This window comes from Sus scrofa, chromosome 7, assembly GCF_054392235.1.
Source record: "Sus scrofa isolate SSC_HxYL_T2T_F1_AM1 chromosome 7, Sscrofa_HxYL_maternal_Yorkshire_Landrace_v2.0, whole genome shotgun sequence".
Classification (NCBI taxonomy): Eukaryota; Metazoa; Chordata; class Mammalia; order Artiodactyla; family Suidae; genus Sus; species Sus scrofa.
The window spans coordinates 107402465-107430052 of record NC_139389.1 but is presented as its reverse complement, the minus strand read 5'-3'; the positions used below and the strand labels follow the sequence as shown (position 1 = coordinate 107430052).

General features: G+C 46.2%; 1 protein-coding gene and 1 non-coding gene across 7 annotated transcripts in view; both read left to right on the top strand.

Moving 5' to 3' along the window:
• The window catches only part of ZFYVE1 (zinc finger FYVE-type containing 1), a 57022-nt gene extending 29644 nt beyond the window's left edge, over positions 1-27378 (top strand). Inside the window, exons 4-13 of one of the 6 annotated variants that reach the window (XR_002346008.2) lie at positions 3291-3505; positions 16362-16468; positions 19541-19649; positions 20171-20268; positions 20353-20470; positions 21992-22162; positions 23142-23322; positions 23836-23949; positions 25712-26933; positions 27019-27378. Coding sequence is in view for 1 of the 6 variants with exons in the window: in XM_001926161.7 (XP_001926196.3) it covers positions 3291-3505; positions 16362-16468; positions 19541-19649; positions 20171-20268; positions 20353-20470; positions 21992-22162; positions 23142-23322; positions 23836-23949; positions 25712-25944 (1346 nt within the window). In the remaining 5 variants the exon portion in view is untranslated. Of the gene's footprint in view, positions 1-3290; positions 5068-5543; positions 6577-16361; positions 17774-19540; positions 19650-20170; positions 20269-20352; positions 20471-21991; positions 22163-22567; positions 23323-23835; positions 23950-25711 lie in introns of those variants that run through there. The other 5 variants (XR_014811109.1, XM_001926161.7, XR_014811108.1 and 2 more) reach the window with 5 other exon arrangements.
• On the top strand, positions 6435-6571 carry LOC146401843 (small nucleolar RNA SNORA21). Its single transcript, XR_014811730.1, has one exon. It is a non-coding gene; the product is annotated as a small nucleolar RNA SNORA21 (small nucleolar RNA).
• Positions 27379-27588: the final 210 nt, after the last annotated feature.

Sequence of the window (27588 nt, the reverse complement as noted above, 5' to 3'; positions counted from 1 at the left end):
TTGTATTTTCAAAAGGTCCTGGCAGCCTGTTGCAGGATGAACTAGAGAGGTGTGCCTGGAGGCCGGGAGATAGCCAGGAGGTTGTGCCGCACCCGGTGAGGAGCGATGGGGCCTGAGCCAGGGCAGGAGCAGTAGGAGGGAAGTGGACAGACTGGGACCATATTAAGGAGTTAGAACCTGAAGGACCTGCTTCTAATGGAAGACGGACATCTAAATGTCCCAGAACAGAAGAAGAGCCTTATTAGCACGTGACTCTAAGGTAAGGAGAGGAGCTTGGAAATGCTAATGTTTGGTGCCTCCTGTGAGCACCATGTTTATACCACTTTGGATCTTTACAGCTTTGGTGAGGGGAAGGTCTAATTTCCAGTTCAGGTTTTTGAAATAACTAGCCTTTCAAAAGTAACTTTTTTTTTTCTTTCCATTTTCCTTTTGCCTCACACTGTGCTAGGTGTTTATTTTTATACATGCAGAATAACAAGGACATTATTTTTTATAAATGCTAACTTAATGTATCTTTGTTATTCAGCCTGGTCAACAGCAGCCCTATTTTACAGATAAAGAAACTGAACTCAGATTGCTTGAGTTATGTAACCAAGGAGGTTCCAGCTAGCAGTTTGCACAATTGGAATTCAAAACAAGGTCTTCTGACTCTGAAATCCAGAATTGATTCTGGAATACTGTTGCTGTTCCCTGAACCAAGATAGCCAAAGTTTATGCAGCATAGGAGGAGAGGTGCCAGAATTGTGGGCAAATTGATAATTAGATTCCTCTGTCTTGTAGACTTTTTGTGTGTGTGTGTGTCTTTTTAGGGCCACACTCACGGCATATGGAGGTTTCCAGGCTAGGGGTCCAGTTGGGACTGTGGTTGCCAACCTACGCCACAGCCACAGCAACTTGGGATCTAGGCCGCGTCTTCGACCTACACCACAGCTCACGGCAATGCCTGATCCTTAACCACTGAGTGAGGCTAGGGATCGAACCTGTGTCCTCATGGATGCTAGTCGGGTTTGCTAACCTCTGGGCCATTATAGGAGCTCTCCTGTCTTGTAGGCTTTCTGATTTTGCTAGATTGTTTTCCTTTTTTGGACAGAGGATTCCTAGCTGGGGTTGGTAGGCAAAGGAATTATCTCTGTTTTATAAATGAGCAGACCAAACTCCCATAATCATTTAGGAGCGATTAGCTTGTCCAGGGTCCAGCTGGGAGACGATGTTGGAAGGAAGTGAAGGTGGACAGGCTGTGCTCCTGGGTGGCTTTGGGAGGAAGGCACTTGCTCATCAGATGCTGCAAGTGGGGTGCTACCCTGGGATGCTGTCTGCTCCCATCTTCAAAAGCGCCTGCTCCAGGAGTGCCCTGGTGGCTCAGCGGGTTAAGGATCCGGCATTGTCACTGCAGCTGTCGCAGCCAGCCGTCACTGGTTGCTGCTGTGGTTTGGGTTTGATCCCTGGCCTGGAAACTTCCACATGCCGTGGGTACAGCCAAAAAAAAAAAAAAAAAAAAAGTGCTCCAGGAGATGGGGTTAGGGATTAACTGCAGAATTTTGGCTACATTTCCTTGATGATTTTATGAGCTAAATAGCCACATCTCCAGTGTTTTTGTTGTTGTTGTTTTCTGTTTTTCGGCCATGTCTGCAGCATATGAAAGTCCCTGGTCCAGGAATTGAACCTGAGTCACAGCAGCGACCCAAGCTGCTGCAGTGACAACACCCGATCCATAGACTACTGTGCCACAAGGGAACTCCTTCCTAGTGTTAATTGGAGTGATTTTGTTGCTGCTGCTGCTAAGATATTAAATTAAAACAAGAATTCCTTCCAAATTTTACCTTAAAGATATTTATTGAAACCGTGTATACTGCCATTCCCCAAATTTCTGGGTGAATGTTGGTGAAAGTATGGGGAGGCTGACACCCTCCACATTGGTGGTTTGTCTACAGCTTCACCAGCATAAGATCAGCACTTTCAAAGTAGTTATTTATTTTAAATGTCTGTTAGTGCGTGACTGATGAAGTAACTCCATAGGATGGAAGATGATGTAGCTATTAAAAATAGTAAAGAACTGGAGTTCCTGTTGTGGCACAGTGGAAGTGAATTTGGCTAGGAACCGTGAAGTTGTGGGTTCGATCCCTGGCCTTGCTCAGTGGGTTAAGGATCCACTGTTGCCGTGAACTGTGGTGTGGGTCGCAGACACAGCTCAGGTCTGATGTTGCTGTGGTTGTGGTGTAGGCCGGCAGTTGTAGCTCCGATTGGACTCCTAGCCTGGGAACCTCCATATGCTGCAAGTGTGACCCTAAAAAGCAAAAAAATAAAAATAAAAAAATAAAAATAAAATAATAAGGAACTTCTTAGAGTGTGGTATGACATGGACATATATACATGTATGTTATTAAGTGACGAAAACAAGTTACGTATGTGTTGGTAATTGTGTAGGAAAAAAAGTCTAAAAGGGTGAAATATCGGGTTGTAATTACCTTTGAGGAGCAGAGGACATACATTTCTTTCCTTTTGTGCTTTGACGTGTTTGGATTTTTTATGGTGAACAAATTTTTTTAAAACTGAAGGAAAGTTGATTTTCAGTGTTGTGTTTCAATTTCTGCTGTACAGCAGAGTGACTCAGTCAGACATATATTTACATCTTTTTTCTCATACTATCTTCCATCATGTTCTATCCCAAGAAATTGGATCTAGTTCCCTGTGCTGTACAGTAGGACCTCATTGCTTATCCATTCTAAATGGAATAGTTTGCATCCACTAACCCCAAACTCCCAGTGCATTCCCACTCCCTCCTCCTTCCCCCTTGGTAACCAACCACAGGTCTGTTCTCTAGGTCTGTGAGTCTGTTTCTGTTTTGCAGATAAGTTCATTTGTGCCATATTTTAGATTCCACCTGTAAGTGATACCATATAAACCAATGGGACCTCAGTAAACTCAGAAGCTTTTTGCACAGCAAAGGAAGCTATAAAGAGCAGATTTTTATTAAAAAAGACACTTCCTTGATGTGTAACATAAATACTAAAAAGTACGCATCATATCAAAAGTGTATACCTGATACATTTCCACAGCCTGAGCACACGTGAGTGCAGGACCATATCATGACACACCAGCACCCACTTCACAGAAGCCCCGCTTGTGCACCCTTCTAGGCAGAGGTGGCCTGAATTCCAACAGCATAGACCAGTTCTGCCTGTTTATCTACTTTATACATACATATTCCTTTTATAATGAAAAGCAGGAGACTTTTTTTTTTTTTTTTTAAAGAATGGTCACTGATCACCTCCCTGTTTCTGCTTGTCCAGATCACCCCTCCGAGGTGCCCGAGAAGCTCATCCAGGACCGGTTCCGGAAGCTGGGCCGCTTCCCTGAAGCCTTCAGTTCTATTCACTACAAGGGAACGAGGACATACAACCCTCCCACGGACTTTTCTGGTCTTCGGCGTGCCTTGGAGCAGCAACTGGAGAACAACACCACCCGTTCTCCCCGGCACCCGGGGGTCATCTTCAAAGCCCTGAAGGTCAGTTGGCTTCTGCCCCGTGCGCTTCTCATTAGGATACCAGTGGGTGGTGAGAACACTGAGTTCTCCAGCTTTTGTTGGTGTTGGTGATTAGAAACCTGGGCTGGAAAGAGAAGCTATTGGAAAGGCATGACGGAGTTTGCACCTGTTGCACAACCTCATCTTGCCAGGAGCATGAATACCAAGGAGTCTTGGGTGATAGTTAAAAGGTGACAGGTCCTCATCTCGGAGAGAAACTTTATAGTGAATTCATCAAATCAGTCCCTGCCGATCCTGCTTCCTTTTTGTGGTTTGCTCTGTGTACACTTGTGTTACCACGCCTGCGGGCTGAGGACAGAAGGAGGGAGAGGGCAGGGTCTTTGGGGCAGTGCTGGGAGTGTGGAATTTCGAGAAAGGTTGGGGAAGTGTTGACAAGAAGATTGGAGCTGGGTACATGTGGATGCCCCAGGGGTTAGGGCGTAGGGCCCGAGACGGAAGGGATAGGAGAAGCGGGTTTGGCATAAAACTAGGCCAGCCCTGGTATACCCAGGAACAGACTCGGAGCTTGCTTAATTAAGCTGATTTGCTTAATTCATTGAGTTATAAATGTTTGCAGTGGAACACAGTGTAAACGATTTGTCAGTCTGGGTAAATTGTGGACAGGAGTTCTTTGAACTGTTCTTGCAACTTTTCTACAAGTTTGAAATTATTATCAAAATGAAAAGTTACCCCTCAAAAAAGATTTATGTTTTTTGCATAGTGGTTGGTACAGGGGGGATGTTTGTATTCTCCCCAAATCCCTATGTTGAAATCCTAACACCCAGTGTGATGATATGAAGAGGGCCTTTGGGAGAGGATTGGGTCCTAAGAATGGAGGCTTCAGGAATGAAGTGAGATTGATGCTCTTATAAAAGAAACCGCACTGAGCCTCCTGGCCCCTTCCACCAAGTGAGGACACAGTGAGAGAGCATCATCTGTGAACCAGAAAGCAGGCCCTTGATAGAAGGCAACCATGCCACTCCAGCCTGCAGAACTGTGAGAGATAAAATTCTGTTGTCTATATACGCTATCCAGTCAGGTGTTTTATTATAGCAGCCTGAATGGACTATAAAAGCTTGGGCTCTGGAGTCACTTGGACTCCCAGTTCTGCCATTTACCTGCTGCTTGGTCTTAGGAAATTAGTTTATTTCTTCTTTCGTTCCTTCATTCATTCCGCATTCATTCAGCAAATAAAGGAGTGCATCTCTGTGCCAGGTAGAGTTTGAGGTGCTGGAAATACAGTGGAGAATAAGACAGAAAATAGTCTTTGCCCTTCTATTCTCCAAACCTTTTTCCTTGTCTACAAAATAGGGGCAATAGTAGAATGTTCCTGATGAAGTTGAGGAGGGGATTAAATAAGAATATATAATTTCAGAAAGAAAGTACTTGGTACGTAGTAAATGTTCAATAAATGTTAAGTATTGTGAATAATATTAAGGAAAAAACTATGTAAAATGATTAGATTTGAATAATTCATGAAATACATATTTCTAATTAGAATTTAGGGTTAAAATATACTTAGATTAGGGTTGAAGTATACTTAGGCTAGGGTCCTTGTAATGGCTCAAAGGTAGTCAAGTGGAAGATTACACCTGAGTATTGCCAACATTTCTTTTCTTCTCTTTTCTTTCCTGCTTCATTTCCTTTTTTTTTTTTTTTTTTTTTTTGGCTGTGCCTGTGGGAAGTTCCTGGGATAGGGATCAAACCTGTGTCATAGTAATGACAATACCAGGTCTTAACCCACTGAGCCACCAGGGAACTCTGCAGACATTCTTTTTTTTTTTTTTTTCTGTTTGTTTTTTTTGGTTGCCCCACCTGTGCTGCAGCTGTGGCAGTGTCAGATCATGTAGCTCACTGTGTGGGGCCATGGATTGAACCTGTGTCCTGGCACTGCAGAGACACTGCCAATCCTGTTGCGCCACAGTGGGAGCTCCATCTGTGGGCGTTCTTTTTTTTTTTTTGTCTTTTTGTCTTTTTGCCGTTTCTTGGGCCACTCCCCCGGCATATGGGAGGTTCCCAGGCTAGGGGTCTAATCGGAGCTGTAGCTGCCAGCCTACGCCAGAGCCACAGCAACGCAGGATCTGAGCCACATCTGCGACCTACACCACAGCTCACGGCAATGCCGGATCCTTAACCCACTGAGCAAGACCAGGGATAGAACCTACAACCTCATGGTTCCTAGTCGGATTCGTTAACCACTGCGCCACGACGGGAACTCCCTGGGCATTCTTAAAAGAGGCTGGATCCATACTGTGTTCCACAAATGGCTATAAGTCTGATCAGTGTGAATACTGACAACCAGGCCAGTGGCTGGGTTATAGAATTCCTTAGGTTTTCTCAAAGCTAACCCAGCTTTATGTTTAAATAAGGCCTTCAGGGACACCAAGAGCTGGAAGCAGTAATTAGTGCTCAGGGATTTTACCTTCCCTCGTCTTGGATGTCCCACTCCAGGCAGTTTGATAGGCACCTTTGAGAAAAATATAGTTATACTGTATTCTCAGGAGGTGATATGATTCATGAAGCTTTCTGGGATTAAAATGAACCTGGTCAGCTGAAGTTTTGAGGCTTCTTGGTAACTGCTGTCCTCAGAGGTTTACCTGGACCCTATATTTTCTGTTTTCTGAGGTAGGGGCTGTGCTGCACTGAGATGTGGGGCCCTCTGCTCCGTCCACGGGAAGCAGTAACCTGTTGAAGCGTGTTTTGGGCTCTCCCCAGGGAATTGTGGGATCTTGCAGTTTACTCAAATCCTTGAAAAAACTGCTTTTGTCTTTTTCTGGTTGTTATTTTATTTTTAATGCTTGTCTTTAAATTAGAGGTTGCCTGATAATCACTCTAATAGAAGCAATCTTTACGGTCTGCATTAGGCATATTGACCCAGGAAAGTTTTATTGCTCTTAAAATATACTCTATTCCCCTTTCTAAAAGCACTCAGAGGGCCTTTTGCTTGTGACCCTTTGAGCCGCCAAGAAAGGGCACAGTAAAAACACCACTTTTTGGTGAAGTGGCAGCAAGTTGTGCTGTTTTGCTTCAATCGGTGGTGTGACAAGTTTAAAGAAGAACAATATACACACACACCCACACACATATATATGTACTCTAGGAGTTCCCGTTGTGGTGCAGTGAAAAAGAATCCAACTAGTATCCATGAGGATGCAGATTTGATCCCTGGCCTTGCTCAGTGGGTTAAGGATCTGTCGTTGCCATGAGCTGTGGTGTAGGTTGCAAAGGTGGTTTGGATCTCATTCTGCTGTGGCGTAGGCCAGCAAGTGTAGCTCTGATTTGACCCCTAGCCTGGGAACTTCCATATGCCATGGGTGCAGCCCTAAAAAGCGAAAAAAAAAAAAAAAAAAAAAATCACTCTAACTGAAGTCTTCATAGTTCATTGCAGGGTATATAATACAATGGCCGTTTGTTCTGCTTATTTTTTATTTTATGTTGTTCTTATTTTTTTTCCACAAGTAGCCTTAAATCCTTTTTGCATTTTATTAAAATTTTTTTTGTTATAGTTGATTTACAGTGTTCAATTTCTGCTGTACAGCAAACTGACCCAGTTATGCATTTATGTACACTCTTTTTTTTCACATCATCCTCCATCACATTCCATTACAAGTGATGAGATACAGTTCCCTGTGCTATACAGTAGGATCTCATTCTAAATGCCATAGTTTGCATCTACTAATTCCAAACTCCCACTTCCTTCCCATCCCTCTTGGCAACCACAAGTCTGTTCTCCACGTCCGTGAGTTTGTTTCTTTTCTCTAGATAGGTTCATTTGTGCCATGTATTAGATTCCAGATATAAGCGATATCATATGGTATTTGGCTTTCTCTTTCTGACTTATTTCACTTAGTATGAGAGTCTCTAGTTCCATCCATGTTGCTGCAGATGGCATTATTTTGTTCTGTTTTATGGCTGAGTAGTATTGCATTGTGTATATGTAAGTATACATATAGGTATTACACACCTTCTTAATCCAGTCATCTGTCGATGGACATTTGGGTTGTTTCCATGTCTTGACTATTGTGAATAGTGCTGCAGTGAACATGCGGGTGTGTGTGTCTTTTTCAAGGAAAGTTTTGTCTGGATATATGTCCAAGAGTGGGGTTGCTGGGTCATATGGTAGTTTTATGTGTAGTTTTCTAAGGTACTTCCATACTGTTTTCCATAGTGGTTGTGCCAATTTACATTCCCATCAACAGTGCAGGAGGGTTCTCTTTTCTCCACACCCCCTCCAGCATTTGTTATTTGTTGACTGGTTAATGATGGCCATTCTGACCCATGTGAGGTGGTACCTCATCATACTTTTAACCTTGAAGCCTTTTTCATTGGGTTAAAAGAGTGGGGGAGTTCCCGTTGTGGCTCAGTGGAAATGAATCTGACTAGTATCCATGAGGATGCAGGTTAGATCCCTGGCCTCTCTCAGTGGATTAAGGATCCGGTGGTGCCATGAACTGTGATGTAGGTCACAAACGTAGCTTAGATCCTGCATTGCTGTGGCTGTGGTGTAGGCCAGCAGCTACAGCTCTGATTCGACCCCTAGCCTGGGGACCTCCATGTGCCACCGGTGTGGCCCTAAAAAGACCAAAAAAAAAAAGGGGGGGGAGGATGGTCATAAGTAGATAAATTATCAGTGCCAAAATAGCTTGTTTGGCTTTCTGTTTTTTCCATTTTTTTCTTTCTCTACTGGTATTTATTCTTTAACTTATCCAAATCCTCATAAACTTACTGAGTAAATACTTCAGGATACCTAGGGAAATATTCTAATATCATATCTATGATTTTGTTTCTTATATCATTTTTCTCTTCATCTTGTATAAAATATGTAGGAATGTTGTTAGCAGAAAAATGTATAAACTTCTTGGGAAAATGGAAACAAGTCACATCAAAGAGTTCCCTGTGGGATAGGGAATCCATTGTTGTCACTGCTCTGGCTCTGGCTTGGGTCACTGCCATGGCGCAGGTTTGATCCCTGGCCCGGGAACCTCCACATGCTGCGGGTGTGGCCAGACAAAAAACCCCTAAAACTGTGACGCACAAATAAAGGAATCTCAACTCTTTAGTGATCAAAGAAATGGAAATTATGCAAGGGCAGACACTGACAAGTCTGGCAATAAAATGTCAAAAGGAATATGAAGCAATGTAAACTCTTATAAACTAGCAGGTGAAGTTAAAATGAGTACAACCACTTTGAAATGCAATTTAGAAACACCTAGTGTAAAGGTATGCATAATACATATTGTAACCAAACTGTTTCTAGGAACTTACCTTAAAGAAACTCTTCCACAGGAACACAGAGAATCCCACGTGAGGATGTTAGTAGCAGCAGTCTTTGTAATAGCAAAGAAAAAAGCAAACTAAGTGTGCAAAAAATACGTAAATAAAATTGAGGTATTATATAATTATTTGCTTTTTTTTTTTTTTTTTAAAGGGCTGCACCCATGGCATATGGATGTTCCCAGTCTAGGGGTTGAATTGGAGCTACAGCTGCTGGGCCTGTACCACAGCCACAGCAACACCAGATCCGAGCCGCATCTGCAATCTACACTACAGCTCATGGCAACGCTGGATCCCTAACCCACTGAGTGGGGTCAGGGATCAGACCTGAGTCCTCATGGATATGAGTCAGGTTCATTATTGCTGAGTTACAACGGGAACTCTTGTTACTTATTTTAAAAAGAGAATTGCTGTTATGTTGTATGTATGTGCAGTTTTATACCTTGCTTTTTTTTTTTTTTTTGCTTTTTAGGGTCACACCTGCGGCATGTGGAAGTTCCCAGGCCAGGGGTTGAATAGGAGCTGCAGCTGCTGACCTACACCACAGCAACAGCAATGCAGAAGCAAAGCCGTGTCTGAGATCTACACCACAGCTCATGGCAATACTGGATCCTTAACCCACTGAGCAAGGCCAGGGATTGAACCCTCATCTTCATAGATACTAGTCGGGCTCGTTATCACTGAGCCACAATGGGAACTCCCTACCTTGCTCTTTTTTAATGGAACATTGAAGCCTGGCATTTCCTCATGCTATTAAATATTCCATGAAAACATTTTTTAAAATAGTTGCATGCTTTTTCATTATCGGTATGGGTCATTTTTTACATTTAGTAGTTCTGCCCTTATTTTATTATTGTTATTTTTAATTTTCTTTTTCTTTTAAGGGCTGTGCTTGCACCATATAGAAGTTCCCAGGCTAGTGGTTGAATCAGAGCTGTAGCTGCTGGCCAATGCCATAGCCACAGCACTGCCAGATCTGAGCTGCATCTGCAACCTACACCACAGCTTGCTACCACACTGGATTCTTAACCCACTGAGTGAGATCAGGGATCAGACTGCATCCTCATGGATGCTAGTTGGATTCTTAATCTACTGAGCCACAATAGGAACTACTCCGCCTTTTTTTAAATAGCAGTTTCCATTTTTTTCCTTATTATATTTTGTATTATTATTATATTTTCTATGTATTTAAATATATTGTCCACATTCTGCCTATTTCTCTAGGATAAATTATTCCCAATTCTACTGCTAGCCAACCTTTCTGGACCATTTGCTGTATGACATGTACTGTGTTCTGCCCTGCATGTCTATTCATTTAATCCTCACAGCAACTCTGAGGTAGATAACAGATGCACAGAGAGGTTCATTAATTTGCCTGAGATGACTCCTCTAGTAAGTGGCGGAGAATTTGAACCAGGCAGTCCGGCTCCCAAGTCTGTGCTTAAAGGCCTGTGCTATATAGTTACTCCACATTTAAGAGGGTCAGAAGGTGTGGTCATCTTTAAAGGGTCCTGATGCATCTTGCCAGTTGCTTTTAGAAAGGACATTCCTATATGGTTGGTCACTTTAAAAAGTTATATTTTTTTTCTCCCCTTTTTGCTTTTTAGGGCCGCCCCTGAGGCATACGGAGGTTTCCAGGCTAGGGGTTGAATCAGAGCTACAGCTGCCAGCCTACACCACAGCCACAGCAACTCAGGATCCGAGTCACGTCTTCAACCTACACCACAGCTCACGGCAACACCAGATCCTTAACCTGCTGAGTGAGACCAGGGATTGAACTGTAACCTCATGGTTCCTTGTCAGATTCGTTTCCGCTGTGCCACGATGGGAACTCCCTAAAAAGTTATTTTTTTAAATTGTAAAAGTGGGGTGGCTAACGAATCCGACTAGGAACCATGAGGTTGCGGGTTTGATCCCTGGCCTTGCTCAGTGGGCTAAGGATCCGGCGTTGCGGTGAGCTGTGGTGTGGGTTGCAGACGCAGCTTGGATCCCTCGTTGCAGTGGCTCTGGTGTAGACCGGCGGCTACAGCTCCTATTAGACCCCTAGCCTGGGACCTCCATATGCAGCGGTTGCAGCCCTAGAAAAGGCAAAAAGACAAAAAGAAAAAAAGAAATTAAATTGTAAAAGCAATGTGTGTTCACAATAAACAATTCAGACAGTCCAGAAATATGTAACATATGACTTAAATTCCTTTCTCTTCTCTTCCCCCTCGCTGTATGATAATTGTTTTACTACTTTATTGTATATGCTTCTAGAAATTGTCAATGCTACATAAGTGCATGCGAGACTCTATGTATAGGGAGTTCCCGCCATGGCACAGTGGATTAAGAATCTTACTGCAGCAGCTTGAGTCACTGCAGAGGCACAGGTTTGACTCCTGGCTGGTGCAGTGGGTTAAAGGATCCGGCATTGCCACAGCTGCAGTCGTAGGTCCCAGGTGCAGCTCAGATTCAGTCCCTGGTCCGGAAACTCTCATTTGCTTTAGGTGTGGCCATTAAAAAAAAAAAAAAAAAAGTCTATGTATAGAATGTAAACGTTTTTTTCTCCTTAAATAAATCGGACCATAGAGAAGTTAAATCCCTTTTTCCTTACCCATATTCTTTCCATTCTACAGATAACCATTGTTAGTAGTTTCTTGGATGTGCTTCTAGAAATATATATATCTTTTCCCCCTTCCCATCATACTATCCACACTATTCTCTATTCCTACAACTTGTTTTTTTTCACTTAATCTTGGTTATCTTTCTGTATTAGCTCATAATACATACCTCATTCTTTTTCACGCCATAGTGCATTTTAAAAAAGTTATTAGTGGAGTTTCTGTTGTGGCACAGCGGAAATGAATTAGTAACTATGAGGTTGTGGGTTCAATCCCTGGCCTTGCTCAGTGGTTTAAGGATCTGGTGTTGCCGTGAAGTGTGGTGTAAGTTGCTGACGTGGCTTGGATCCCAAGTTGCTGTGGCTGTGGTGTAGGCTGGCAGCTGTAGCTCTGATTCGACCCCTAGCCTGGGAACCTCTGTATGCTGCAGGTGCGGCTCTAAAAAGTACAAAAAAAAAAAAAATTATTAGCTATGTCTTATTTTTGAGGTTATACTTGGTTGGATTCAAAGAGAACCCAGTTACTGTTTTCATGTTCATTATTGAACAGGAAACATGGTTAATAAGAAAGATTGAGGAGTTTGGAGAGAGAGAGAGAGAGAGTGTGTGTGTGTATAAGTGTGTAATCTGCAGTCACTGTCTGCTCCAGTGACTTGCTCTTGCTCATGTTTCCTGATTCACCTTGCTGACCTGATCACTCCTCCTGCTGTTCAGCCACATTGTGGTCCAGGCCCCAGTCCCTTTTTCCCAGTTGCGTTATTTCCCACCTCCTCCTCTTCTTTTTTTTTTTTTTCATTTCCCACTTCTTGAGCACTCACTCCTTTGCTCAGTTTCTACGGTGGCAACAGCCCAAATACCTACCAGCAGAGCATATTCTCACTGATCAAGTAGGTCTACTTAAAGCAAAGGGATGCTGAGGTCCTATTTAATAAGGGCTTTGAACATTGAATTGATAACCATTGCCTGTATTTACAGTTCTAATAATAATACACATTATTCAACCATTTTAAAGTTGAATTTGTATAGGTTTTGTGTAATACCTCCTTTAGCCTCTGATTTCTTTCTTTTCTTTTTGTCTTTTTGCCATTTCTTGGGCCACTCCCTCGGCATATGGAGGCTCCCAGGCTAGGGGTCGAATCGGAGCTGTAGCCACCGGCCTACACCAGAGCCACCGCAACTTGGGGATCTGAGCCGTGTCTGTGACCTATACCACACAGTTCACGGCAACGCCGGATCCTTAACCCACTGAGCAAGACCAGGGATCGAACCCACAACTTCATGGTTCCTAGTTGGATTTGTTAACCACTGAGCCACGACGGGAACTCCTAGCCTCTGATTTTTAAATGTAGAAACTCTGACTTTCCAATTCTGTCACATCAGCAAGCACCTATGAAATATGTATAAAGTTATTATATTTTCTTGGGGGCATGGCATCATGGATTATATAAGAGTCTCCATTTTGGATGAGAAAATTCACTGCCACCCTCGATGACTGGGGCTAAACTTACAGGTTCAATAGTAAGAGCTGTACTGTTGCCAAGACAACTGAAGTTCAAGATCATCTGATCTCCCGGCAACCTTTTCCATACTGGCCCCAACTACTTTCCCAGGCTTTCTCAGAAAGGTCCTTCTCTGCCTCTCACAGCTTTGGGACCTGTAAGAGGCAGAGAAGGAGGAGGAGAGCCCAAGAAACTCTGGAATGATGTGAAGTTTGGAATTTTTGAAAGACGAAGTCAATGGATAGTGTGCACACTGGAAAGGAACAGTCAGGTTATAGAGGAAGGAAGACAGTGTCTCCTTACCCTTGTATCCAAAACACACAAATATCAGATTTTTTTTTTAAACAGTTACTGTTACGTTCCCATATTCTTGATTCATCTGAGTCCTCCTGAGTCTTGTCAAGGTCTGATTCATCACCTACTGCCAGTTCTTCAGTGACTTGGGAGCGAAGTGAGATACTTACTGTGTTACCCAGTGTTTGAGAGGATAGGTGACCAGGTCTGAAGAGATGAGGCTGCCTGGTCCAGGAGTGCTTCTCTTTCTGATGTTGTAAGAAGTCACTGTCTCCTTGGTCAGTGTACGCCAACGTTGGTTTGTCTAGGGCAGGTGACGATGGAAGTTCTTTGGGGATTTGTCCTATGGGAATCAGGCTGCAGACTGTTTTATGCTAAGCCTTGAGATACTTAGAAATGCCTCCCATTTTTCTGAAGAACTTTCAGAGGAATGCACCTGGCCATTTGGGTTTGAAACAGAAAATAACTTGGGCTGTCACTGTTTTGGGGCTGCAATTTTATATTTATCAGGGAGTGGCATGTCTCCTGAATTCAACCCAGCTGTTGAATTCATGCTAAATTTGGTATTTTTTTTTTTTTTTCCCCAAGGAAAACTAGTACCTAGGTTATCCTTTAAGTTACTTTTTTTTTTAAGGGCCGCACATGTGGCATATGGAGGTTCCCAGGCAAAGGGTCGAATCAGAGCTATAGCTTCTGGCCTACACCACAGCCACAGCAATGCCAGATCCAAGCCACATCTGTGACCTACATCACAGCTCACGCAACGCTGGATCTGTAAAGCACTGAGTGAGGCCAGGGATCGAACCTGGGTCCTCATGGATGCTAGTCAGATTCATTTCCTCTGAGCCACGATGGAACTCCTCACTTACCTGTTTAAAAGAAAAAACCCTGGGAGTTCCTGGTGGTTCAGTGGGTTATGGTGTTGTTACTGCTGTGTCTGGGTTACTGCTGTGGTGCTGATTCATTCTCTGGCCTGGGAACTTTGTGTGCATGGGCATAGCCAAAAAAAGAGCAAGGGGAGTTCCCGTCGTGGCGCAGTGGTTAACGAATCCGACTAGGAACCATGAGGTTGCGGGTTCGGTCCCTGCCCTTGCTCAGTGGGTTAACGATCCGGCGTTGCCGTGAGCTGTGGTGTAGGTTGCAGATGCGGCTCGGATCCCGCGTTGCTGTGGCTCTGGCGTAGGCTGGCAGCTACAGCTCCAATTCGACCCCTAGCCTGGGAACCTCCATATGCCGCAGGAGCGGCCCAAAGAAATAGCAAAAAGACAAAAAAAAAAAAAAGAACTGGGGCTAAAAATGCTCTTTTTTGGTTTCCCTTATACCTCTTTAGTAGCTTCTGCATGTCTTCGTCATTTCTGTTTTCCTTATTTTTACACCTCATTAGATACATAGGCATCTTTTTTTTTTTTTTAACCTTAAGGAAAGTGTCTTTATTGAAGGTAAATTTACATAGACATCTTTTTGCAGCTCAATATTCACTCACAAATGCAAATAGCCATGAAGACCAATGAGCCATCAGTAAAAGGAGAGAAGTTCTTATATCTGTGTTATCTGGGTTAGTTAATGAGGGCATCTAGGGAGAAAAGAAGAGAATTCTCAGAATAAAAAAAACAATAAAAGTGACATTAATAATGGCAGCTGGTGTTTTCTGAGCTCTCAGTCTTTGTCAAGTGCTCTACAGGAATAACTTCATTTAATCTTAACAGTGTAATCCACGAAGATCCCTCCCGAGAAAGGTGGTGCTTTTATCACTTAAGGATATATAAGGTACCTTTACAATGCTTGTAATATACCTCAACTTATTTTATTTTTTTGCTATTTAGGGCCGCATTCACAGCATATGGATAGGTTCCCAGGCTAGGGGTCTAATCAGAGCTACAGTTGCCAGCCTGCACCACAGCCACAGCAATGCCAGATCCTTAACCCACTGATTGAGGCACAGAGAGTACAGAGCTGCCAACTACAAGCTGAAATAACTTTGGGGGGGGGTCTCATGTTTTAGTTATGCAAGTTTTCTATCACTGCCATCACTCTTGTCTTAGGCCCGATCTGACTCAACGTTGAGAGCACGTGCTTTTGTAAACACTTGGGTTTACAACTCAGGGTATGAGACTTCATTGAGAAAAGGAAAAGGAACTTTAGTAAATAAGTTCCCCTTAAGTGATACTCCCTTTAGAGCTTGAATTTTAGTTTACAACCTAATCTGCACCTTTTCCAAATCTCATCTTAAAATTTCTTTTGCCTTTTCACTAAAGGAAGTCACATCTTGTGCTTTTGTTTTAGGCTGCTGTTCTGTCTCTTCCCCTGAATAGTGCCTGGCTGCCTCAGCATGAGAGATGAAGGGCTAGAAGCTTGGCACAGAAAGCATTAACTTTTCAAGCCTAGAAAACCCATTTCTGTTTAATTTATATAACTTTGCCCATTGCATATGACTGAGGGCCTGGAGGGGAAAAATGTCAGCCTGAAGAATACTTAGAGTATAAAGTAGTGAAAACAGGATTAGAAGTGGAAGCTGCTTTTAAACATAACAATTTGTTTCTGCAAATACTTTTTCTTCTTGGCATTTATTTTGGCCATTTGCTGTATTTTAGGTTACTGTAGTTGATAAGAGGCTGCCAAAAGCTATGATAAGTCCTCCTTGTTTTTTGGCTGATAACCCTTTTTTCTACATTGAGTCTTGTGACCCAGTAAGTGCCGAGCAAGCGAGCAAGCGTTTGTGGTTAGGACTGGCAGGCCCGCCCAGGACCCTCCCAGCTCACTCCTCAGTTCTGCCTCACACTGACTTAAACATGAGCCACCTCCTTAAGCGCTGGTTTCTTGGTCCCAGCTTCACACGGATGAAGTGGGCATTAGTCGGCATCTGGTGGTTTTGAATGAAAGATGGAGTGTGTTTATAACTTCCAAGGTGGTTAGGAGAGAACACTAACTTACTTCGGGCCTCTTGGGAAATGGGCTGGTTCCTTCTGAGGTTTCCTGTGGTGTGAGGATTGGTGCAAGGTAGGCCAGGAAGGTCAAGAGCAAGGAGCAGAAGTCACTGGGTTCCCTCTTCGAGCTGCGGAGCCCATAGGCAGTAGGCCAGCGGGGAGGGTGTATTAGGCAAGTGGTGGAAGGGCCGAAGTTCAGGGCTCTCTGCTGGCTGAGTCCTTTCACCTGTCGCCTTCCCTCCTCACAGGCGCTGAGCGACCGCTTCAGCGGGGAGATCCCTGATGACCAGATGGCGCACAGCTCCTTTTTCCCCGATGAGTACTTCACCTGCTCCTCCCTGTGCCTCAGCTGCGGGTGAGTGAGTCCAGCCGCCTCCCCACTTTGGGAAAAGCCTTAGAACGGTGCTTCGCAGATGTCAGTGTGCACGCGGATCACCTGCGGTCTGGTTAATTAAAGGATGGGCTGGGCCGAGACGAGGGCATTCCAGCAAGTTCTCAGGTGATCTGGATGGTTCCGGGACCACACTTTGAGGTTGCGGGGGACTCCAGGACGCATGGTATGAAGGATCCCCTGAAGATTCCAACCAGGTTTATGCAGTTCCTGTCGTGGCTCAGCAGAAACCTATCTGACTAGTATTGGTGAGGACGTAGGTTCAATCCCTGGCCTCAGTCAGTGGGTTAAGGACCCAGGTTGCCATGAGCTGTGGTGTAGGTCGCAGATGCAGCTTGGATCCAGTGTTGCTGTGGCTGTGGTATAGGCCGGCAGCTACAACTCTGATTGGACCCCTAGCCTGGAACCTCTATATGCTGCTGGTTCTAAAAAAAAAAAAAAGAAAATTCCAACCAGGTTTAGTTGTCAAATTGACTGGCTTCTGGTTTTGGTAATTTTTACCACAGAAAACTTGAGGTTTCCTGTTTTCTCTGTTTCTCCCACCAGATTTTTCAATTATAGTCATTCCATCTATTCAACTAATACTTGATAACCCAGTGTGTACAAAGCACTGGAGTAGGTATCCGTCCTAGTTGATTCCCTTCACTATGAGGGCACATTAGAATATTCTGGGGCACTTTCAAAATTATCGAGGCCCGGGCCTCACCTCTAAGGATTCACCTTGAAACCCATCTGGGGTGGGGCCTCGGCATTGGTGTATTTAAAGGGTTCCTCTGATGATTCTGATATGTAGCCTGAGTTGAGAATATTGATCTAGGGCAGTGTTCTCAGACTTTATGTGTCCATCACTTTGGGATTTTGTTAAATGTAGATTCTGAATCAGCAGATCTGGGAGAGATTTTGCATTTCTAACAAGCTCCTGGGTGATGTCTATCCTGTTGGTCCATGGATCACACTCTGTTACCAGGGAAACAGAGCAGTGGTTCTCAATTTTTAGCACGCTTCAGAAAAACCTGAAGGATGTGTTAAAACAGATAGTTGGCCCTTCCGCTCCCAGTTTCTGATTCAGTAGGTCTGATGTAGGGCCTGATGATTTGCATTTCTGTTACGTTCCCAGAAACAGAACTGATGTTGCTGGATGGGGACCACATTTTGAGGCCCAGTGGATTAATTTGAGCTGTTGATGGCTATCAGTCACAGTCCAGCGACTTGTCTGATGGAGCTCAGGGGATTTAAATGCAGTATGCCGGGAGTTCCCATTATGGCTCAGTGGGTTACGAACCTGACTAGTATCCATGAGGATGTGGGTTTGATCCCTGGCCTTGCTCAGTGGGTTAAGGATCTGGCATTGCCACAAGCTGTGGTGTAGGTGGCAGACATGGCTTAGATCCTGTTTTGCTGTGGCTGTGGCATAGGCCAACAGCTGTAGCTCCGATTCAACCCCTAGCCTGGGAACCTCCATATGCCTCAGGTGCAGCCCTAAAAAGCAAAAGCAAATAAATAAATAATGCAGAATGTTGGGGTCAGATCTTGTAGACAACCCCCCCCCCCCCCACTGAATTGTCTTTGCCCACATCAGGTGGCTGCTCCTGTCCTTCACATTTGCCCGAGTAGAGGAGACCTGAGCCTTTTCCGTTACGAATGGCCTTTTTGCATTGAACCCTGTAGGCCACCTGCTGGGCCACCAGCTTGGCTCTAAATTTCTGAAAAGGACCTAGCTCTTGGATTATAGAGTCTGGGCTAGGGAGAACTAAGGGTTATCTTGGAGAGGAAAGAGGAACGTTAGTTGCCAGAGTGACTTAACCTTCCTTTAGCTTGTCCCATGAGCCCAGGAGGAGGAGCTTAGGCTCTGTTGACTCATCACTTTTCCATTCTGAGCCTCACCAGCATTTCCAGAACTTTCCCTTCTATCACAGTGAAATTCTAAAGTCCTAATCTCTGTTTTTGTATTGTCAGGATAGCAAAGCTCACTGTTCATTTGGTAGGTTTTCTTGTTCAGCTGAAACCTCTTTTTTTTTTTTTAAATAATTTTTATTTTTTCTATTATAGTTGGTTTACAGTGTTCTGTCAGTTTTCTACTGTACAGCAAACTAACCCAGTCGCACATATATATACATACATTCTTTTTCTTACATTATCCTCCATCCTGTTCTTCACGAGTGACTAGATATAGTTCCCAGGATCTCAGCGCTTATCCACTTCAAAGGCAATAGTTTGCATCTATTAACCTGAGATTCCCAGTCCATCTCCCTCCCTCCCCCTTGCCCTTGGCAAATACAAGTCTGTTCTCCAAGTCCATGAGTTTTTTTCCCCTGTGGAAAGGTTCATTTGTGCTGTTTATTAATAGATACCAGATATAAGTGATATCATATGGTATTTGTCTCTTTCTAACTTACTTCACTTAAGATGAGGGTCTCTAGTTCCATCCATGTTGCTGCAAATGGCATTATTTTGTTCTTTTTTATGGCTGAGTACTATTCCATTGTGTATATATACCACATCTTCTTAATCCATTCATCTGTCAATGGACATTTAGGATGTTTCCACGTCTTGGCTATTGTGATGAAACCTCGTCTTAACGCATTGCCAAATTTTGAGGGTTGGTTTTTGTTTTGCTTCTTGGCAATCTGTTCTAGTTAAACGTCCCATTTCATGCTGTTTGGATTTTTGATTTCCCTGAAGGCCACTGAGGTCTCCTCTCTTGTCAAGGTAGTGTCTTCTGGCTCCTCCATTCCTCCTGAGGGGCCAGGTGGTTTTCCAAAAAGAGATTGTTCCTTTCGTGCTTTCTCATCGTACAGGGCTAACAGTTGCTCTGCCTGTGTAGTGCCGTTGACACACTGTAACGTACAGCAGTAGTACCCAGTAGTACAGAGAGGCCCGTGGGTTTCCAAAACAGACTGCCCTCTCTGTTTTTGGGCCCAGTTGACAACAGAGGTCTGGTTTTGGCCCTGCATTTGTCTCAGAGTCAGACTCTTCGACCTAAGTGGCATTGGCTCCTTTTAGCCACCTCATTGTCAGCGTTTGGGCTTCACTCAGGGCTGGATGTAAGAACAGCATGAATCACGGGAAAGAAGGAGTACCTCATGAAGCCAAGAGCCGCTGCAGATACTCCCACCAGTATGACAACCGCGTTTTCACCTGCAAGGTGAGTCCGCCCAGCTTCTCCTCCAGCAGCCGGCTTGCTGGTCACACTCTCCTTTGGGGAAGACTGGCTTGGGCTCCTCGTTGCTGCATCCCAAAGTATTTGATACTCAAATTCAGTATTTCTGGAACTTGTAACTATGAGAACTCACATGTCTGTGCCGGGATCTCCTTGGTTTATTTTCTTAAGCCCCCTTTATTCTATTGAGCTTGTTTGCAAGGGTCATATACACTGACTCTTCATCCTTGAGGAAAGAATTGCCCTGTAGGAACCCAGTTTTGATGGATTTCTCTTGTCTGTGACAAGTGTATAATTTATAGCTCAGTTTTGGGGCCCGGGATGGGTATACATTCAATTCTTAGTCAGGGTCCTGACTTCTTTAGAGGACTTTCTTCTGATATGCTAAACTCGGGGTCTGTAAACCCTCAGCTGGTATGGCTTGTGGGAGTGGGGCTGGACAGGGATGCTGAGAGGCCAAGGGTTCTGGAGGACAGAGCAGAAGCTGGCAGGGATCCATGTTTCAGGCCTGCTACGAGAGAGGCAATGAAGTCAGCGTGGTGCCCAAGACGGCTGCTTCCACCGACTCTCCCTGGATGGGTCTTGCAAAATATGCCTGGTCCGGGTGAGTTTTAATGCCCAGTTGTTCGGTGTGTTTGTCTCTCTAGGCACCTGGCGGGGTCACAGTGTCTATTTGCCTTTCTTGTAGGTATGTGATCGAATGTCCCAACTGTGGTGTGGTGTATCGTAGCCGGCAGTACTGGTTTGGGAACCAAGATCCTGTGGATACGGTGGTGCGGACAGAGATTGTGCATGTGTGGCCTGGAGTAAGCGCTGTTTTATTTTTCTATTTTCTCTTGTATTGTCCAATTATTCCTGGGTGTGGAAACATGAAACTTGTTTATAGTTAAGGTTGACCATGAATTTCAGTATGTTGGTGGTTTAGGAAGGCATGATCTGGAGAGCTTCTGTTATTCTAAACCCTTAACTTTTTCCATTTCTTCTTCTTCTTCTTCTTCTCTCTCTCTCTCTCTTTTTTTCTTTTTTGGCCACCACATGGCATATGAAGTTCCCCGGTCAGGGATCAGATCTGAGCCTCGCTTGTGACCTATACCACAGCTTGCAGCAACACTGGATCCTTAACCTGCTGTGCCAGGCTGGGGATTAAACCTATGTCTTAGTGCTCCCAAGATACCCACAGAGGGAACTCCTTATCCGTTTCTTCTTGCACAGATATTAGAACCATGACTCTTTTTATTTTTTAATTTAAAAAAAATTTTTGGCTGCCCCATGGCCTGTGGCGTTCCCAGACCAGGGATCAGATCCGAGCTGCAGCTACGGCAACTAATGGATCCTTCAACCCACTGTGCTGGGGCTGGAGAGCAAACCTGTGTCCTGGAGCTGCAGAGATGCTGCTGATCCTGTTGCATCACAATGGGAACTCCTAGAAGCACAATTTTAAATAAACTAAAAATTGATGGTAGTTACACACACTGCCTCAGCAAATAAAACTTTACTTTTTTGTATTTGCCTCACTCATTTTCCATATGCATGTGTTTGTATCGATGCAGTTATAATTTATGTGCCATTTAACTTTTTTTCTCACACCACAATTTTGTTTTATTCACTTCTGTTTGTTCACTCATCATCAGTATACATTGTGAGTGCTGTGTACCCAGAATTGAAAAAATACAAAAATGAAAAAGGAGCTTTGGGAGTTCTCCCTGTGGTGTAACAGGATCGGCAGCATCTCTGCAGTGTCAGGACACAGCCTTGATCCCCAGACTCAAGCACAGTCGGTCACAACTGCAGCTCGGATCTGATCCCTGGCCCGGGACCTGCATATGCTACGGGGTGGCCAGAAAATTTTAAAAAAGAGAAAGGAATTTTATTTTCAGTTCAGTTCTAGAGGGAGTCAGATGCATAAACAGACATTGTGCTTACGTGTGGAAATAGGATTCCTAGAGAGGTGCAGATGCGAGGAGCTGAGATAAAGAGTTCCTGACCCAGCCTGGGATGGGCGGTCTCTTGGAGGAGGTGTCTGTCCTCTTTACATGAGTATTTCCCGGGGGTGTAAATCCCAGTCAGAGGTCTGAATTGAACAGTTGTGCACTAGCCTATGGTCACCCTGAAGAGATGACCACGTCAGCAATATCAGCAGTGACTCACAGGGTGTGATATCGCCTAGAAGCCAGAGGGACTCCTGACCTGTCCCCATCCTTCTTTGCCAGGGAACTCGTGGTTCTGGGCTGGCCGAGATGAGTGTCCCGCTTGCCTGAGAGCCCGCTCCCTCCTTCCTTTAACTCCCTTCGCTCAGAGCATGATGGGAGCCTGCCTTTTCATTGCAGACAGATGGATTTCTGAAGGACAACAACAACGCTGCCCAGCGCCTCTTGGATGGAATGAACTTCATGGCCCAATCGGTGTCTGAGCTTAGCCTTGGGCCCACCAAGGCTGTGACGTCCTGGCTGACAGACCAGATCGCCCCTGCCTACTGGAGGCCCAACTCCCAGATCCTGGTATGGTGGGGCCCGGTGTGGCATTCTGCTCCTGCCGCTTCACCCTGTCCTGATAAGCTTGTTCTCTGAGGGAGGCTTGGAATCTCTCTCCCAGTCAGGCTAGCTCCCAAAGTATTAGAAAGGGTAGGATACATGTCCCCTTTGCTCACTGATTTCCCTTTGTTATTATGCAAGTATGGTTTTTTGTTTTTGTTTTTTTTTTGTCTTTTTAGGGCTGTAGCAGCGGCATATGGAAATTAGCAGGCTAGGGGTCGAATCGGAGGTACAGCTGCTGGCCTTCAGCAGAGCCACAGCAACTCATGATCCAAGCCACATCTGGGACCTACACCACACCTCATGGCAACACCACATCCTTAACCCACTGAGCAGGGCCAGGGATGGAATCTGCGTCCTCATGGATACTAGTTGGGTTCATTACCACTGAGCCCACAAGGGGAACTCCTGCAAGTATGCTCTTTGTGGTGGATTTTAGTTTCCTTCCTTGCCAGGGCTAGTTATTATTGGTCAGCTGTCTGAGGTCATGGAGCCTTTAGAGGTCATTTAGGGTCATCTTCAGCTTGATAAATCATCTCACCTCACACGCAGCAAGGGAGCAACCCAGCTTTGGCCTGAACACTTGCGATAGGAGACCCATTCTTTGTCACCTTCCCAGAGGCTCTTTTGAGAAGCCGTGGAGGAGATGAATTCTCACTACTCTCCTGGCTAGAATTAGCATAGTCCCTTCTGAGACCCCTGTGACTCAGCCAAATGGACCTGAGTTACCTTTTCAGGCCCTTCTTGGAAGAAAATGCGAATCACAGCTGTGTTTCAGTAGGGGTGTTCCATCTGGCTGCAGGCCTCAGGCTCCCCTGTGTTGGGACCATCCAGGTCCTGCCTTTCCGAGATGGCCCTATGGGCCACCCCTGGGTCTCGTTGACTTTTCTCAGCTGAGCAGACTTGAATGATACCTGCCTCTCTGTTTGTTTTGGGCTTGGAACAGAGCTGCAACAAGTGCGCTACATCCTTTAAAGATAACGACACCAAGCATCACTGCCGGGCCTGTGGGGAGGGCTTCTGTGACAGCTGTTCGTCCAAGACCCGGCCAGTGCCTGAGCGGGGCTGGGGCCCTGCACCCGTGCGGGTGTGTGACAACTGCTACGAGGCCAGGAATGTCCAGTTAGGTAATATGAGGCCTGGAGGCTGGAGGGGACGCTCTCTCCTTGGCAGTGGGTGTTGGGGAGGGGACTCCCACGTGCCCAGCCCCCTTCCTCACCGCACCACCCTCCTGAGAGCGGTTGCTCCCTTGGTCCTCACCAGTCATCCTCTAAGCTCTTTGTTAATGGAGTCCTAGGGGTGCCACTCTTTGGCAGGGGGGTGGGCGGTGTTTAAACCTGTTCTGAGTTTACCACAGGCTTAGATTGAGTCTTTTCCCTGGAGGAGGTTCTGGGTCAAGCTTCTAGAACCTTTCTGGCTCACTTTAAAGGAAGGTTATAAAATAGCCACAGAGGGTTGAGGTGAAGGACTAACAGACGTCCCTGGTTACAGTGTCTGAGCTGACTCACCCACAGTCCATCCTTGCAGGACAGCACAGGGGTACCTGGGAGAAGCATCTGGAATGCTCAGGGGCAGAAGCAAAATTTTCCATTTGAGAAATGACCGAGGGATGATGGCTTTTCCTTTATCACTGTCTGCAGCTGTTACCGAGGCACAGGCGGACGATGAAGGCGGGACGCTGATTGCTCGGAAGGTGGGCGAGGCCGTGCAGAACACTTTGGGAGCCGTGGTGACAGCCATTGACATACCACTAGGTGGGCCTGGCATTGCCTCTCTTGGGTGCAGTGGATGCGGGATGAGGGCTTTGGGAGTGCCTTGGTCTGTCATTTTGTCAAAGGCTTGCTGACCTAGCTTGAGTTGGGCAGCAAGGTGGCGACTGAAAATTTACATTTGCTTGTTGCTGCTGAATACGGGAGTGGTTTCATGTTTATTCCTGGGGGCCATCGTCTTATGCCAGCTATTGCTGTGTAACAACCTCCTGAAAATGTAAAGGCTTAAAACAACCCCCATTTTATCATGTCTTACAGGAAGGGCATTGCCTGGAGCTATTGCTCTGAGTGGCACTGCCTGGAGCTGTTGCCAAATTTTCCAGTATGGCAGCTAGACTGGTCTGGAGGGGCCAAGCCAACCTCACTTACATGCTTTGTAGCCTGGCGGGGATGCCTGGAAGGCTGGGCTCAGTAGAGCACCCCCACCGCCCTAGCTCCGTATTCTCCAGGCCTCTCCACCTGTTTCTCCAGTGGTGGTGGGCTTCTTCCAGGGTGGCTCAGGGCTCTCAAGAGCAGGCCTGGGCCTAGAAACTCGCTTTTTCTATCATAGTGTCCTGTAGTCACAGGGCCTGCCTCGATTCGAGGGAGGGTCAAGGTATCAAAGATTTTGTGGCTCTCTTTAATCTGCCACACCAGCCAAGCTGTTACTCATTTAAGATTTAAGAGAGCAGAGTTCCCCTTCATGGCTCAGTGGTAACGAACCTGACTAGGGTCCATGAGGATACAGGTTTGATCCCTGGCCTCACTCAGTGGGTTAAGGATCTGGTGGTGTCGTGACCTGTGGTGTAGGTTGCAGACACGGCTTGGATCCTGTGTGGCTGTGGCTGTGGCTCCGGCCGGCGGCTGCAGCTCTGATTTGACTCCTAGCCTGGAAATGTCCATATGTTGCGGGTACAGCTCTAAAAAGCAAAAAACCAAAACAACAACAATAAAAAAAAATTTAAGAGAGCTACTTACCTCTGGGGTGCTTATAACCAGGATGGGGAGAGGAGGAGGAAGGCAACCACGGCAGTGTGTGGAGGGCTTAGGCAGGGCTGGCCCGGCCTCGGGGTATTTAGCCCACTGAGAAGGGGAGACCAAGGGGTCCTGGGTGGGTGTGATGAAAATTGCCTGGATCAGATTTACTCACTGGCTCACAGAATGAGCTGATGGTAAACGTTTGCTCCAGGGATGTGGGAATCGATGGATTTGTCCAGGCTTGATGCTCTCAGTAGTCACGGGGAGAGGCAGGGCTGCCCTTGGCACAGAGAGCCTGCCACCTGTGCCCACAGGGACCCAGCTGCAGAGCACTCACTGGCTCTTGGGTCCCAATGCGTCATACACATCATTTCTTGTACTCCTGCACTGGCTTTTGAAGGTGGGTAAACCAAGGCACTGAGAATTCAAGGAGCTTCTCTTAATCTCACAGCTACTAACAGAGTCGGGCTCAGCTGAACTAGGATGATATGTCCTGACTCCAAAGCCCAGGCTTCTTTATCGTTGTTCCAGTGGTTCTGAATTCAGCCACACTTTCGGCTCACCTGGAGAGCTTAACAGATACACCAATGTCAGGGCCTGGGCCCCAGTCCCGGAGGTCCTGACCTGGTGGTAGCAGGGAGAAGGCCAGGCGTCCGCATCTGTCGAAGCTCCGGGGGTGGTTCTGTGTCGTTGGACTGTGAGCCAGCGGTGTCCAGGGATGGCCTCTTGCCTCGTGGGACTTGGGTGCTGGGTTCTGCACGCATCCGTCATGGCTCCTTTCCTGCTACAGGTCTGGTGAAGGATGCGGCCAGGCCGGCGTACTGGGTCCCTGACCATGAGATCCTGCACTGCCACAACTGCCGGAAGGAGTTCAGTGTCAAGCTTTCCAAGCACCACTGCCGGGCCTGCGGACAGGGCTTCTGTGACGAGTGTTCCCATGACCGCCGGGCTGTCCCCTCTCGAGGCTGGGACCATCCTGTCCGAGTCTGCTTTAACTGCAATAAAAAGCCCGGTGACCTTTAACCCCAGCTCCCTCTCCGAGTCCTTCACAATTCCTTAGATTCTCAGGGTTAGAAATGAAGTCTCGTTGAGGTAGGCCCTCCTCCCGGTCACCTGTTGGGGTGTGTTCCTCTCTGCTCATCCTGGGGCCACTTTCTTGCGGCGGAGGGTGGGCTAGGTGGCGAGCCGGGGTGTGAGCCTGGCGGCAGGACCGAAGGCGTGAACCCCTCAGGGCAGGGGACCGAGCAGTTTATAGCAAAGGGGAACGAACCCGAATCCCTTGCATTTTATTTCAGATAAAAATAATAAATAAATATATATATCTACCCATATATACCTACAAAAGGAACGTGGAGTATATTCAGGCTGCTGCCGGCTGCAAAGACCTGCACAGTCTGTCCCCAGCACAGGGATCAGGTGGCAGTGGCAGCAGGTCTTCCCCACAAAACCAAGCCAGGTCCAAGGCCACTGCGTTGCTTGTCACTCTTTGCTGCTTCTCTCCGAGCCTTTGAAGCCTTCCTGGCCCTCAGCTGCTGGGGGAGGTGAGCTCCCCAGGAACCTCGTGCGTGGAAGAGCCTGGGGAGGATCGCCCTGAGTCGGATCCCAACTCTTGGCCTAAGTCTGTTTCAGTCAGAGACCACCCAGCTTAGTGTGCAGGTCACGGATGGGTGGGGGGTGAGGGGTAGGGTCCTCAGCCCTGAGAAGTCCCAAGTGCAGGTGACGGGACGGCCCTCGTCCCCGGGGAGAACACGGCCGGAGCGGGCCTTCCCCAGCGCTGTTTCCTGCCTGTCGACGCTTCCGTCCGTGTGCCCGCCTGGCTCTCCTGCCCCGAAACAGAGCGCCTGCTTCCTGCCCCCTCCCCGCCTCGGGCCCCCCGTTTGCTGAGTGTTGCACTGGGATTTTTGCTTATTTTGAAGTGTCTTAATTCTTTGTTTCCCAGATACAAGACTCCTCTAGCTATTGGAGGGGTGATCATGAGAAATCTTCCAGGAAAACAGAGCACAGAATGGACTGTTAGTTTTTTTTTTTTTTTTTTAAAGTACATATATATATATAAATATTTCAACAGACCATTAAGGAAAAATTCTATCTCTCCAGTCCTGGCAAGAGAAGTCAAATGAACTTGAGTTTCTCCTCGAGAGCTGGGATCCCCATGTCTGTCATGACTGGAAAGAGACTGTTGTGCGTCGCCTGTCATCACGGTGGATTTGATCTTCAGTGGCCAAAAGCGGAGAATGAAAAGTGACATAGTTCTTGACTGAACTGTGGGTGGGCCGAGCCTCAGGGAGGTACGTGGCGGTCCTTCTTGGCCTGAGAGTCCCTGTGACGTGAGCCCTGGAACGTGTTGGTCCTTGTCAGGCCTGCCCCCTTCCTGCCTCCTGTGGCCCCGTGACTGCGGCCCTGCTCCAGTACTGTGTATTATGAAATGCGCCCTCATAAAGGAATCTTCCTGCGGAACATTGACTGTGCTGCCTCATTCCTTTAACTCCATCGGTACGTCTGGCTGCCTCTTTTTCTAGTCAGTGGGGAAGAAGCTGGTGGCTTTCAGAGTAGATGCCAAGTGAGGGGCATATTTTACCTGTAAATACCTTACTTTATTTCCTGGGGAATCCTCTGGCGCAGTAGAGGAGTCTAGGGTGTTACCAGTGACCCGAGGAAGCACTGGGA